Source organism: Mus musculus, chromosome 7, assembly GCF_000001635.26.
Source record: "Mus musculus strain C57BL/6J chromosome 7, GRCm38.p6 C57BL/6J".
Lineage (NCBI taxonomy): Eukaryota > Metazoa > Chordata > Mammalia > Rodentia > Muridae > Mus > Mus musculus.
In genome coordinates, this window is record NC_000073.6 from 16,381,995 (window position 1) to 16,395,607 (window position 13,613).

Consider the following 13,613-nt stretch of genomic DNA (forward strand, 5'->3'; position numbering starts at 1 on the left):
AACACACAGCTTTCCTCTGTAACTTCTTTATTATTTATCTTGTATGGATGCATGCATGTACATGTGAGGAGGCCAGAGGAAACTGGAATCCATTCTGTTCTTCCACTTCTTAGGCTCCTGAGACTGAAATCCTGGTGTCAGGCTTTGTAGCCTCAGAGCAAGCTTGTCAACCTCAGGGGCCCTTCCTACCATGCACACTCAAGGGAGAATGACCTCTCTAGAACGTCCCTTGCAGGAACAATATTTAAAATCTCTAACGGTCCTAATGGTGCAGGCTTGCCATCCCAGTTGCTCAGGAGGGTGAGACAGGAGAATCAAAAGTACAGAGAGCCAGCTGGGAGAGCTGGTCCACACCTATAAATCCAGCAGGCCAAAGAAAGTTCCAGACCAGCTGTTACAGAGTGAGACCCCGTCTCAAAACACACACATAGAGCCACCGGGCGTGGTGGCGCATGCCTTTAATCCCAGCACTTGGGAGGCAGAGGCAGGCGGATTTCTGAGTTCGAGGCCAGCCTGGTCTACACAGTGAGTTCCAGGACAGAGAAACCCTGTCTCAAAAAAAAAAAAAAAAAAAAAAAACACCACACAGATGACTAGAAACACTAAAAAGAGGGCTACTCTGTGAACATATTTATAAAAAGGGAGAAATGGCTCTGACCAGTCTCAGGTTATTGCATGGCTTCTGCAGTCCCCCAGCCCCCAGCCACTACAACCAGCTCTTTGGAATGAGGGATCTGGAACTATTCTTTCTTTATTTAGTCTTTTTTTTAAAGATTTATTTATTTATTATATGTTAAGTACACTGCAGCTGTCTTTAGATACTTTTTTTTTTCTTCTCGCTCTGGCCCCATTGCCTTGCTGTAGCTGTCTTCAGACACCCCAGAAGAGGGTATCAGATCTCATTACGAATGGTTGTGAGCCATCATGTGATTGCTGGGATTTGAACTCACAACCTCCGGAAGAGCAGTCAGGGCTCTTAACTGCTGAGCCATCTCTCCAGCCCTATTCTCTCTTTATTTAGCAGCAATCAAAAATGAGTATCATGTTTTAATCTTAACTCCTCATGCCAGGGCCCTAGAGACCATAGCTTATTTATGGCTCAATTATATGAAAAAGGCTTAAAACACTACCTGGCACACAGTCAGCACTTAATGAAGTAGCTATTATTTATATTCTCTGAAGTAGCAATTCCCCTTCTAGGATTCAATCCTACATAAGTACATGATTGCAGTCAGTGAGGTTTGTCTGAGGCACGTTATTTAAGTTGAAAAAAGTATGCACACCGGGGCTGGAGAGATGGTTCAGCAGTTAGAAGCACTCACTGACTGCTCTTCCAAAGGTCCTGAGTTCAAATCCCAGCAACCACATGGTGGCTCACAACCATCCATGAGATCTGACGCCCTCTTCTGGTGTGTCTGAAGACAGCTACAGTGTGCGTAGATATAATAAATAAATCTTAAAAAAAAAAAAGTATGCACACCATACACATCCTTTCACTTACCCAACATATACCTTAGCCATGTGCTCATCACTTCTTACCTATAAAAGGCACCTGCGAGCAAGCAAGCAAGCACATACACTTCCAACTATGCTGGAAGCTGAGGCAGAAAGATCATCACTTGAACCCAGGAAGAACAAAGCAAGACCTTGTTTCTTTCTTTAAAAATAAAAAGATTTATTATTTCTTTTGTTGTATTTGCTTGCACACAACTCTGTGCAGCACATGTGTGCAAGAGCCACAGTGGCTAAATCTCCTGGAAGTGGAGTTCCAGGAAGCTGTAAACTGCCGTGTGGGTTCCAGAGACTGAACACCAACCTCCTGAGAGCAGTAAGTGCTCGTTACTGAGTCATCTCAACAGCCCAACACTCTGTTTCTTAAAAGTATAAAAACAGAGAAGCTGTGGCTATAACTCAGTTGATAAAATACTTGCCTAGCAAGCACAAAATACTGGGCTCCATCCCCAGCACAGCAAAAATGGTGTGTGGCACACAACTATAATCCAATCACTGCAGAGACAGACAGACAGAGAGAGAGAGAGAGAGAGAGAGGCAAGAGACAGGAGGAACAGTCGTTCAAGGTGATCAGCACGAGTATAAAGCCAACCTGAGTAATAGGAGACCTTGCTGAAATGCATTTGGCCCCCATGCTTTCATCTTGTCCCTTATAATCTACTGTCCCATTTCAAAGACATATTTTGAGACAGGCAATGGTGGCACACACCTTTAGTCCCAGAACTTGGGAAGCAGAGGCAGGAGGATCTCTGAACTCAAGGCCAGCTTGGTCTACAGGCCAGCTTGGTCTACAGATCTAGTTCCAAGACAGCCAAGGCTACACAGAGAAACCCTGTCTCAGGAGGTTGGGGAAAGACATGCTTTGTTTAACCTACTGGGTACAATTCAGGGCTTCAGATGCTAGGCCCTTGCTCTAGCCACTGACCAGCCCAGACAAACCCTTTACATGTAAGCTAGATTTTATCAAGTGTTCAAATCTTTGAATGGTCTCTCTGCCACCTTAGTGGAAAATCAGTCCTGTGGATCCTCTTTTATTTTTCGTTCTATACTCTTTCACCTGCTAACCTGCTAAAGACAAACCAGCTTCTCTTCACAGGAAGTAAGGCTGCTCCCAACAAAGGACCGGGGTATTAAAGGATCCTACTTGACCTCTCAAGTTTAAACAAGTGACTCATTCATTAGTTATCAGACTTTCTCTAGGAAAGTAGCATTTTCCTAGAGAAGCCCATAGCCCGTAAACTTTGTGGGGTTTGTTTTGGCTTTGTTTTAAGGAGGGGGAGATAGGGTAAAGATTATGGACATCAGCTACTGAGCCCTTTCTTATATAATGCAAGAAGCAGAACCTAAGACTCTGTATAAGCTAAGCAAGCACTTTACCAACTGAACTATACACCAAAGAGCATAACACCACGCTTAAGTGGCATCCGGAAGATGAGGCACAGGTCAAATTTCAGCCAACAAAACATAAACCTCTATGCTAACTGTGCTACGTTATTAAAATCCTCAGAGAGAAAAGGCTTAAAACAGAAATTTCTTATTTTGTTTTTGATAGTCTCATGTAGCCCAGGCTGGCCTTGAACTCCTAGCCCTCCTGAAGCCACCTTGGAAGCACTGGGATTATAAATCTCTCTGCACCTGTGATGCCAGCTCTCCTAGCACTGGGCAGGAGGACTGTTCCACGTCTGATGCCAGCTCGGGTTAGAGTGAAACCCTGTCTCAAAGGGAAAATCAAACATCCGCTGGGGTAGGCTGGGAAGCTGGAGTATTTCTAACCCAAGTAAAACACACACACCCAGCACGGGATTCCACCTCTGGCCCTGAAACTATAACTGCTCAGAAAACCTCTTAGGCATGTCAGTGGTTCAACACTCTTAATATTTTCCCTTCTTTTGTTGCTTAATATTCAGACTTGTCTAATCACAGAGAATCTACTGAAGTCTGCTGGGCATAGGAGTTGTACATGTGCTATCTCATTTACGTCTCAGTATAATAAAGTATATTCATTCCCTTTTTTCTTCAGAGACTCTATATGTGTGCACATCTGAGTGTATGTATGTGCAACACATATACACATATGTATGTATGCGCAGTGCCCACAGAGGCCAGAAGATTTCAGATTCCCTGCAACCAGAGTTACAGGTGGTTGTGAGTCATCACGTGGTTGAGGGGGAATGAAATCTGACCCTACTTCCAAGAGCTGCTCTCTCGGTCCTACCCTCCCCACTTTAAAAGTAAGGGTCTCATTATGTAGATCATGTGGCCTAAAGCTCACTGGGAATAAAGGTATATGCCACCATGCCAAGGCCTTGAACTTCTGATCTTCCTGCACTTACCTTTCAAGGGCTAAGATTACAGACATGCACTAACACATCTTGCTTATATGGTGTCTCCCTCCCTCCTCAGCCTCCTGAATACTGGGATTACAATGTCCAGCTTTCTGGTTTGATTGGGGTGTTTATGTAGACCTAGCCTGCCTCTGATAGGATCAAAGCTTGTATCACCATGCCTGACAGTGTTTTTGTTTTTTAAGATTGTATTTATTTACTTATTATATGTAAGTATACTGTCGCTATCTTCAGACACTCCAGAAGAGGGTGTCAGATTTCGTTATGGATGGTTGTGAGCCACCATGTGGTTGCTGGGATTTGAACTCCGGAGCTTCAGAAGAGCAGTCAGGTGCTCTTACTCACTGAGCCATCTCACCAGCCCGTGTTTTGGTTTTTGAGGTTAGGTGTCCCTGTACAACTCACGATGGCATTGAACTACTCTGTACTGAAGATTAACTTTGAGCCCACTCCTCCATCCTCAGCCTCCTAAGTGCTGCAATGTCAGGTGTATGTACGACACTACCCTAGAGCCTTATCACTATGGAACTTTATTATTTATGAATATTGCTCTTAGTCCCCATCAAAACATAAGCTTCAAGTTGGGAAGGAGCCTATTTAGTTCAATAAAAAATGCTCAAGGAGCCCAAGTAAGATGCCTCACCAAGTAAAGTGCTTGTCTCAAATGCCTGGGGGACACCTGGCAACCTGAGTTTAGACCTCAAAAATCTACATAAAGGAACTGACTTCACAAAGTTGTCCTTTGGCATCCACATCAACACCATGGAAAACGTACAGAGAAGTCAAAACATAAAATTCTAAAACCTCTCCCCCAAAAAATGCTCCCCCCAAAAATGCCTAGGGAGCCAATGTGTGATGATGCATGTATTTATCTCAGCACTTAAGACAAGTAAGATCTCTGCAAGTTCAAAGCCAGCCTAAGCTATAAAAACAATTACCTTTGGAGTTTGTTTTGATTTGAGTCAGGATCTCACTGTGGTAGCCCTGGCTGTGTTGGAACTACATAGCTCAGACTAACCTCGAACTCACAGACATACTCCTGCCTCTGCCTCAGGAGTACTAGAATTAAAAATATGAACAACCATATCCCCACAAAATATAATTTATAACTTGAATATGTTAAGGAAGCCAGGCGTGATGGCACGTGCCTTTTTAATCCCTGTACTCATTCGGGATGCAGAAGCAGGCAGATCTCTGAGTTTGAGATCGTCTACAGAGCGAGGCCCAGGACAGCCAGGGCCACAGAGAGAAACCTGGTCTGGGGGAAGGGGAAAGAAAAACAAACAAACAAACAAACAACCCAACGTCTGTAGCTGTGTGCTGAATAAATTGGGCCACTCTGCGCCTCTCCAGGGGTCCCTTTGTCAGGACTTGCCCTCAAGCACTCCTCTAGAGGAGCCTGTGGGGTTTGTCAAGTCCCCAGGGCGTCCAACACAGGTTCCCATGCATAGAAATTAATGAGCTCAGCCCGCCACCCCCCTATTTTGCACTAATGCTCACCCCACTTAGACCCTACAAGCCTCACCTAAATCCCACCATCACCAGGTACTGACACCGAGGGAGCCTCAAGTTCAAATCCTCCCTCTCCCCCGCCTCCTCCAAGGACACTCTCAATACTACACAGGGGACATCTCCACCTCCGGTACTTTGCAGAAACACCGTCCATTCGTCAGTTCTGAAGCACTAGGAAACCCAAGTGCAGCAATCCCGCCTCCGCTCCACAACAGGGCCGCACCCACTCCCTCAGGGCCCACACGCCGGCCCGCAGGATGCCCGCGGCGCCCCTCACCGCTTCTGGGCCTCCAGTCCCCACAGGCGGATCTGTCGGTCATACTGCGCTGCCTCCTCCTCGCTGATGCCACCGCCGCCGCCGCCGCCAGCCTCCTCCTTCTCTACCATGGCGCCGGCTTTCAGCTCACCCGCTCCCGCTCTCGCTAACCGCCAGCAGCGAGTCCGTGCACCGGGGACGCGCTTGCGCCTGCGCAGAGAGCCGCGCCTGCGCAGTGCCACCTCCGTGCTTTGCGGGAGACCACGTGGATACCGAAGACTCCAAGGCCCGCTCGCTGCCCCATCACGTGATGGAGACGCCAATCAATCCCGGAGAGGAAAAAGAAAAAAAAAGAAAAGTGGCGGGTGTTTTGATTCCTCGAGGATGTCCACGCGGTCATTTATGAAGCGGATCTGGATCGAGTTGTCACCGGGATTCCAGCATCGATGGTGTGGTGAAATAAAGATACTACTTTAAAATAACAACACATGGAGCTCACTACCTATTGAGGCGAAAAAAATAAAACAAAAGAAAGCTAGACTTTCCTCCTGGACAGAAAAAGAGGAAGGACTCCTCTCTGCCCTCTCCTCTCCTGACACATTCTCAAATCCTTATGTAAGATGCAAGACTCAAATTGATCATGGTGGGCTATGCCTGTAATCACAGCTTTTGGACAAAAATAAGTGAAAGGAATCAAAAGTTAAAGGCCAGCCTGGGTTACATGAGATCCTGTTAACAGAAGCAAACCTAAATTTATGAGCTCGTGCCTGTAATCCCAGCATTCATGCCTTCACAAGGCTGAAGTAGGAGAATTACTACGAATGAGATCCTGTCTCAAAACCGTCAAGGACTGAAAAGATGGCTCAGTAAAGTGCTTGCCTGAGTTTAATATCTATATTCCTATTTAAAACAAAAACAAAACAAACAAACAAACAAATTTGTAGTGCAGATTTGTAATCCCAGCACTTGGGAGAAGGTTTTCTGGGCCTTGCTCAGACCCACACTTATCTAACCAACAAACCCATATCCCAATGAAGATATCCTGGGTCAAAAACCAAGGCTGATGCTGGGTGATGATGGCTGCCCAGAGCTTTAATCCCAGCACTCTGGAGGCAGAGGCAGGAAGATCTCTGAGTTGGAGGCCAGCCTGGTCTACAGAGTGAGTTCCAGGACAGCCAGGGCTATATAGAGAAACCCTGTCTCAAAAAACAAAAACAAACAAACAAACAAACAAACAAAAAAGAGTTCAAAGCTGGGGCTGGAGAGATGGCTCAGTGGTTAAGAGCACTGACTACTCTTCCAGAGGTCCTGAGTTCAATTTTCAGCAACCACCTGGTGGCTCACAACCATCTCTAATGGGATCTGATGCCCTCTTCTGGTGTGTGTTTGAAGACAGCTACAGTGCACTCACATAAATAAAATTAATAAATAAATCTTTAAAAAAAGAGAGAGAGTTCAAAGCTGGGGCTGGCGAGATGGCTCAGCAGTTAAGAACACTGACTTCTCTTCCAAAGGTTCTGAGTTCAAATCCCAGCAACCACATGCCCTCCTCTAGTGTGTCTGAAGATAGCTACAATGTACTAAGATATAATAATAAATAAATCTTTAAAAAAAAAAAAACAGAGTTCAAAGCCAGTCTGGACCACATAGCAGGACTCTACCTCAAAAAAAAAAAAAATTAGAATAAATCCCAGTATGGTTACACATGCCTTTAATATGCCTTTAATAGCAGCACTTGGAAGGCAGAGGCAGGTGGATCTGTGAGTTGAGGCTAGGCTGATCTACATAGCAGCTCCAGACCAACCAGTGGACTGCAAATGTGAGGATTTAAATTTGGTTCTTTAGAAAGCCAGATTTGGTAGTCAGCATGTCTTCAATCCCAGCACTCACACCTAGAGATAGGAAGCAAAGACAGACTCCCCCAGCCTGGTATATGCTGCAATGAAAAAGGGATGTGAGCCAGTCGGTGCTCTTAACCGCTGAGCCATCTCGCCAGCCCCAGCTTTGAACTCTCTCTCTCTTTTTTTTAAAGATTTATTTATTAATTTTATTTATGTGAGTGCACTGTAGCTGTCTTTAGACACACACCAGAAGAGGGCATCAGATCCCATTAGAGATGGTTGTGAGCCACCAGGTGGTTGCTGAGAATTGAACTCAGGACCTCTGGAAGAGCAGCCAGTGCTCTTAACCACTGAGCAATCTCTCCAGCCCCAGCTTTGAACTCTTTGTTTGTTTGTTTGTTTGTTTTTGTTTTTCGAGACAGGGCTTCTCTATATAGCCCTGGCTGTCCTGGAACTCACTCTTTAATCCCAGCACTCGGGAGGCAGAGGAAGGCAGATCTCTGAGTTTGAGGCCAGCCTGGTCTACAGAGTGAGTTCCAGGACAACCAGGGCTACACAGAGAAACCCTGTCTTGTAAAACAAAACAAAACAAAACAAAACAAAACAAAACAAAACAAAAAAGGGATGTGGTCTTATTCAAGGTGGGAGATAAAGACTGACACTAGAGGTTATCCTCTGACCTCCACAGGTTGGATGAGACACTGATAAGCTCACATACACCACACACAATATTGTAAATGATAACAACACTTCCTCAACCAATGCTTTTGAAAGCAACCGTAATTAAATATATACAGAGAGAGAGAGAGAGGAGAGAGAGATACACACATTCACACACGCTTTCACATGCACTCACAAATAAAATAATACCAAAAACCTTGGAAGTTAGTGGTTGTTTATTAAAAGAGCAATTGATGGGAGAAGGAAATGGATAGAAGAGGATAATGAGGGCTGGCAACTATGATGGGATAACATTATGTGTATGTATGGAATCGTCAAAAAAATTAAAAATACTTAGCAGGGTAGTGGTGGTGCATGCCTCAGGAGGCAGAGGCATGAGGATCTCTGAGTTTCAGGCCAGTCTGGTCCACAGAGAGCATTCCAGGACAGCCAGGGCTACACAGAGAACACTGTCAAGAAAAGCCAAGAGCTGGAGAGATGGCTCAACAGCTAAGAGCACTGACTACTCTCCCGGAGGTCCTGAGTTCAAATCCCAGCAACCACACAGTAGCTCACAACCATCCATAATGAGATCTGATGCCCCTCTTCTGGTGTGTCTGAAAATAGCTACAGTGTACTTACATATAATAAATAAGTACATCTTTTTTAAAAATGCATGTGTAAGCCGGGCGTGGTGGCACATGCCTTTAATCCCAGCACTCGGGAGGCAGAGGCAGGTGGATTTCTGAGTTCGAGGCCAGCTTGGTCTACAGAGTGAGTTCCAGGACAGCCAGGGCTATACAGAGAAACCCTGTCTCAAAAAACCAAAAACCAAAAACAAAAACAAAAACAAACAAAAAAGCATGTGCACACACACACACACAACTAAAGAAATAAAAACAAATATAATAAAATGATTTCCAAAAGGAATAGAGCTGATGCAATGGTTAGCATTGTCTGTTTTAACAAGATGAGAATGTCACCTAGGAGACAAACCTCTGGTGTATTGGTGAGAGTTTCCAGCTTAGGTTAATTTCAGAGAGAGCAGCATCGCTCCACCATCCCAGACTGCAGAAAGCAAGCTGAGCACCAGCATTCATCCCTCTGTGTTTTCTGGCTGCAGATGCCACGTGACCAGCGACCACACACTTCTGCTTCCAAACCTGTTCCATCCACCATAGACCCTTCCATCCAACAACTGGTTGTCTTAGGTAGCGAATGAATACAACTATCGTGGAAATGAGAATACCAGTAGATCTTGGAGGCATTGTGTTTAGTTTCCTTTGCACATTTTCAGAGGGAATCACTTGTTGCTTTGTTTTAGAAAAGTGTGCATTAGAACAATTGCCAAATTAAGGCTTTGTACCTTAAAAAGGGGGAAGAACAGCTATTAAATAGCTTAGGTGCCTGGGTTTAAAGATTGTGAAATTACATCTGCCCAGGTGACTGCTTACCACTCATGACATAGGCAGTGAGAATTCTCACTCCCACCTGTATATAGGCATCACCTTGGGAGATTTGGAGCAGATGCCCTGCCAAACCTCCTTCAGAGACTCCAATTAGTCTGCGGTGGAACTGAGATACTGGGAATTTTACAAATCCTTCTCGTAGTTCTGAAATTCAATACCTGCAGTAAAAACAGAGAAGCATGCAACAAAAAGTATTTTCTATTGTTTTATTCCAATCCTGATTCTTTTGTGTTAAGAAAGCATAACAGGGCTGGGGCGTGGTGGCACACACCTTTAATCCCAGCACTTGGGAGGCAGAGGCAGGCGGATTTCTGAGTTCAAGGCCAGCCTGGTCTACAGAGTGAGTTCCAAGACAGCCAGGACTATACAGAGAAACCCTGTCCCAAAAAACAAAAACAAAAACAAAAAAAAAGAGAGAAAGGAAAAAAGAAAACATAGCAGGGCTGGAGAGATGGCTCAGAGGTTACAGATGGCTCATAACCATCTGTAATGGAATCCAATGCCCTATTCGTGTATGTCTGAAGAGAGTGGCAGTATACTCACATACATAAAATAAATAAATCTTTAAACAAACAAACAAACAAGAAAACATGACAACAGAGGATGGGAGGTGTTGGTGCATAGCTAGATCCCTGCCCTTGGGAGGCAGATGGATCTCTTGAGTTTGTGGCCAGCTTTCTCTACAAAATTAGCTCCAGGACAGCCAGGAGAGATGGCTCAGTGGTTAAGAGCGCCGACCGACTGCTCTTCCAGAGGTCCTGAGTTCAAATCCCAGCAACCACATGTGGCTCACAGCCATCTGTAACAAGACCTGATTCCCTCTTCTGGTGTCTGAAGACAGCTATAGTGTACTTACATATAATAAATAAAATAAATCTTAAAAAGAGAGACAGAGGGGGCTGGTGAGATGGCTCAGTGGTTAAGAGCGCCGACCGACTGCTCTTCCAGAGGTCCAGAGTTCAAATCCCAGCAACCACATGTGGCTCACAGCCATCTGTAACAAGATCTGACGCCCTCTTCTGGAGTGTCTGAAGACAGCTACAGTGTACTTACATATAATAAATAAATCTTTAAAAAAAAAAGAGAGAGAGAGACAGAGGCAGACATACTCCAGGGGATGCTTTCATGCACTGTGTATTCAGATGTTGATTATTGTGCCTAGACATCTGCTGACAGCCTGGACTACGGCATGGTCAAACATCTCTGGTGTCAAGGTTGTGTAAAACTGTTTTTCACCGGGTGTGGTGGTGCACGCCTTTAATCCCAGCACTCGGGAGGCAGAGGCAGGCGGTCTTTCTGAGTTCTAGGCCAGCCTGGTCTACAAAGTGAGTTCCAGGACAGCCAGGGCTGCACAGAGAAACCCTGTCTCGAAAAACCAAAAAACCAAAAACCGAAAAACAAAAACAAAACAACAACAACAACCCCCCCCCCCCGTTTTTCCTCACTTCTGATTGGTTAGTTAAGACCAGACTAGCCAATTAGTTGGGCAGAACAGAGTAGGCTGGGCTTCTTATCCTAACGGGGGTTGGGCACTCACAGCTGAGAGAGAAGCTATGGGGAGACCTTATGGAGGGAGGGGCCAGGAGGAGTCTAGATGAGGACACACATGGATCAGAACAAGCCAGGGTGAGACTCAGATGAAAAGTAAAAGATCATCCTTAGAGGGTGTCTTAGTTAGGGTTTTGTGGTTTTGTTTTGTTTTGTTGTTTGTTTGTGTTTTTCTATATAGCCCTGGCTGTCCTGGAACTCACTTTGTAGACAAGGCTGGCCTCGAGCTCAGAAATCTGCTTGTCTCTGCCTCCCGAGTGCTGGGATTAGATTAGTGCCTCCCGAGTGCTGGGATTAGTAGCACACACCTTTAATCCTGGGAGACGGAGGCAGTCAATCTCTGAGTTCAAAGCCAGCCTGGGACAAAGCAAGTCCCAGAACCAGGAGTGATGGTACACACCTTTAATCTGGGTTACACCTTCTGCTGGAGGCCTACATAAGGGCTCTGGAAGAAGGCTCATTCTTCCAGACCATTTGCACTTCCTTGCCAGCGCATCTGTTGGAACCTACTTCTACAGAAAACCAGCTGAAACAACCAGCCTTGTGGGACTGTGCAGCTACTAGACTCTTGGACTTCCCCTTCACAGCTGCCTGTGGTTGGTTTAGTTGAACTACAAAATGTAAGTCACTACAATAAATTCCCTTAATATATAAAGACATTCATTCCATAAGCTCCATGACTCTAGAGAACCCCGACTAAGACACATAGTAAGTGCACTAAATGTCACTGTGAGTTAAATACTTGAGAATGGCCTGCAAGTCATTAAATCCCAGCAGTTACGAGGCAGGGACAGGTAAATCTCTGTGAGTTAAAGGCTGCCTGGTCCTTGGATGTCCAGGACTACTTATAGAGACCTTGTCTCAGAAAAACAAACAAAACAACAACAACAAATGACCGGGGAATGGGTGGCACAAGCCTTTAATCCCAGCACTTGGGAAGAAGCAGGTAGAGCCCTGAGTTTGAGGCCTGCCTGCTCTACAGCGTGAATTCAAGTTGGGGATACACAAGAGAAAGTCTGTCTCAAAACAAACAAAAAACAAAAGAAAAAAAAAAAAAACGGCGTGTAAAGGGCTGGTAGGAAGGTTAGAGCATTTGCTGCCCACAACTACCTGTAACTCACGTTCCGGTCAACCCACGCTCTCGGCTGGCCTCCAGGGATGCCCACATGTATGATGCACACACATATACATTTACACATAAAGTAAAAAATCAACACATGGGGGCTCTTAACCACTAAGCTATCTCTCCATCCCTAGGCTACACATCTTACCATCCCTGCCTTTGTGATAGGTTCTTTTGCTTGCCACTTACGCAGCAGGCAAGCTGTGTAAGTGTCACCTTCCCTGACTGAGGTCCTCATCCATGAGCCTTGCGGCCCTCTGCAGTTAGGTCTTGCATCTGGAAGAGCTGCTGCAATGGTACTGTCTCAGGCTCTCCAAGGCCCTTGAGGGTTGCTGGTGGACCAAGCAGTTGCTGGGTCTCCTCCTTGTCCAGCAATGACTTAAGGGCCATCTGATCTGCTGTCCTTGGTCCCACTGATGTCCCCAATATGTAGAGCTTACTCTTCTGGCCCTGAGATGTCACACCTTCAGCTGGTAGACACAAGACTCTGTCCTGGCAGGGAAGGCATCACAGCAGGAGCATGAGGCCACCTGGGCACTCTGAAAGTAGAGACTTTAAGATAATTATTTTTTGCCAGGTGGTGGCACAAACCTCTAATCTCAGCCCTCAGGAGGCAGAGGCAGGGGGAATCTCTGTGAGTGCAAGGTCTGCCTGATCCAAAGAGTGAGTTCCAGAACAGCCAGGGCTACGTAGAAAAACCCTGTCTGGAAACCCAAAAAAATGAATAAATAAACAAGCAACAACAACAAACCACAAAAATTATTTTTATTTTTTGAGACAAGGTCTTACTAGGGAGCCCTGACTAGCCTGGATAGGATAGAGATCCCCCTACCTCTATCTTCTGAGTGTTGGGATTAAAGACTGAGATAGTATCTCAGTATCATAGCCTGGCCTGCAACTAAAAGCAATCCTCCTGCCTCAGCATCTAGAGTACTAGGATTACAGATATAAGAAACCACACTGGGCTACATACAAGCTCCCCCCCCCACTCCCTCTGCTCTGCTGGTGATGGAATCCAGGACTGGGGGGGTGGCGGCAGGAACTTCTATCACTGACTTAATCTACATCCCATTCTTACTTCTCTATAAGCATCTTCAAACCATCGTCAACCCTGAGTATTGTTTAATAATAATAATAATCCAGGCGTGGTGGTGCACGCCTATAATCCCAGCACTCGGGAGGCAGAGGCAGACAGATTTCTGAGTTCGAGGCCAGCCTGGTCTACAAAGTGAGTTCCAGGACAGCCAGGGCTATACAGAGAAACCCTGTCTCAAAAAACCAAGAAAAAAGAATAACCCCTTCATGATGAGGGTGTTTTGCCTTCATGTATGTCTGTGCACTATAAGC

At 45.5% G+C, this 13,613-nt stretch overlaps 1 protein-coding gene across 4 annotated transcripts in view; it reads right to left on the reverse strand.

Annotated features, from left to right (window-relative positions):
• The window catches only part of Sae1 (SUMO1 activating enzyme subunit 1), a 67,661-nt gene extending 61,759 nt beyond the window's left edge, over positions 1–5,902 (reverse strand). For 3 of the 4 annotated variants that reach the window (NM_001285892.1, NM_001285891.1, NM_019748.3), the window contains exon 1: positions 5,647–5,902. In NM_001285892.1, the coding sequence (NP_001272821.1) occupies positions 5,647–5,756 (110 nt within the window). In that variant the 5' untranslated portion in view covers positions 5,757–5,902. The remainder of the gene's footprint in view (positions 1–5,646) is intronic. The other variant, XM_011250653.1, reaches the window with a different exon arrangement.
• Between the last annotated feature and the right edge of the window lie 7,711 nt (positions 5,903–13,613).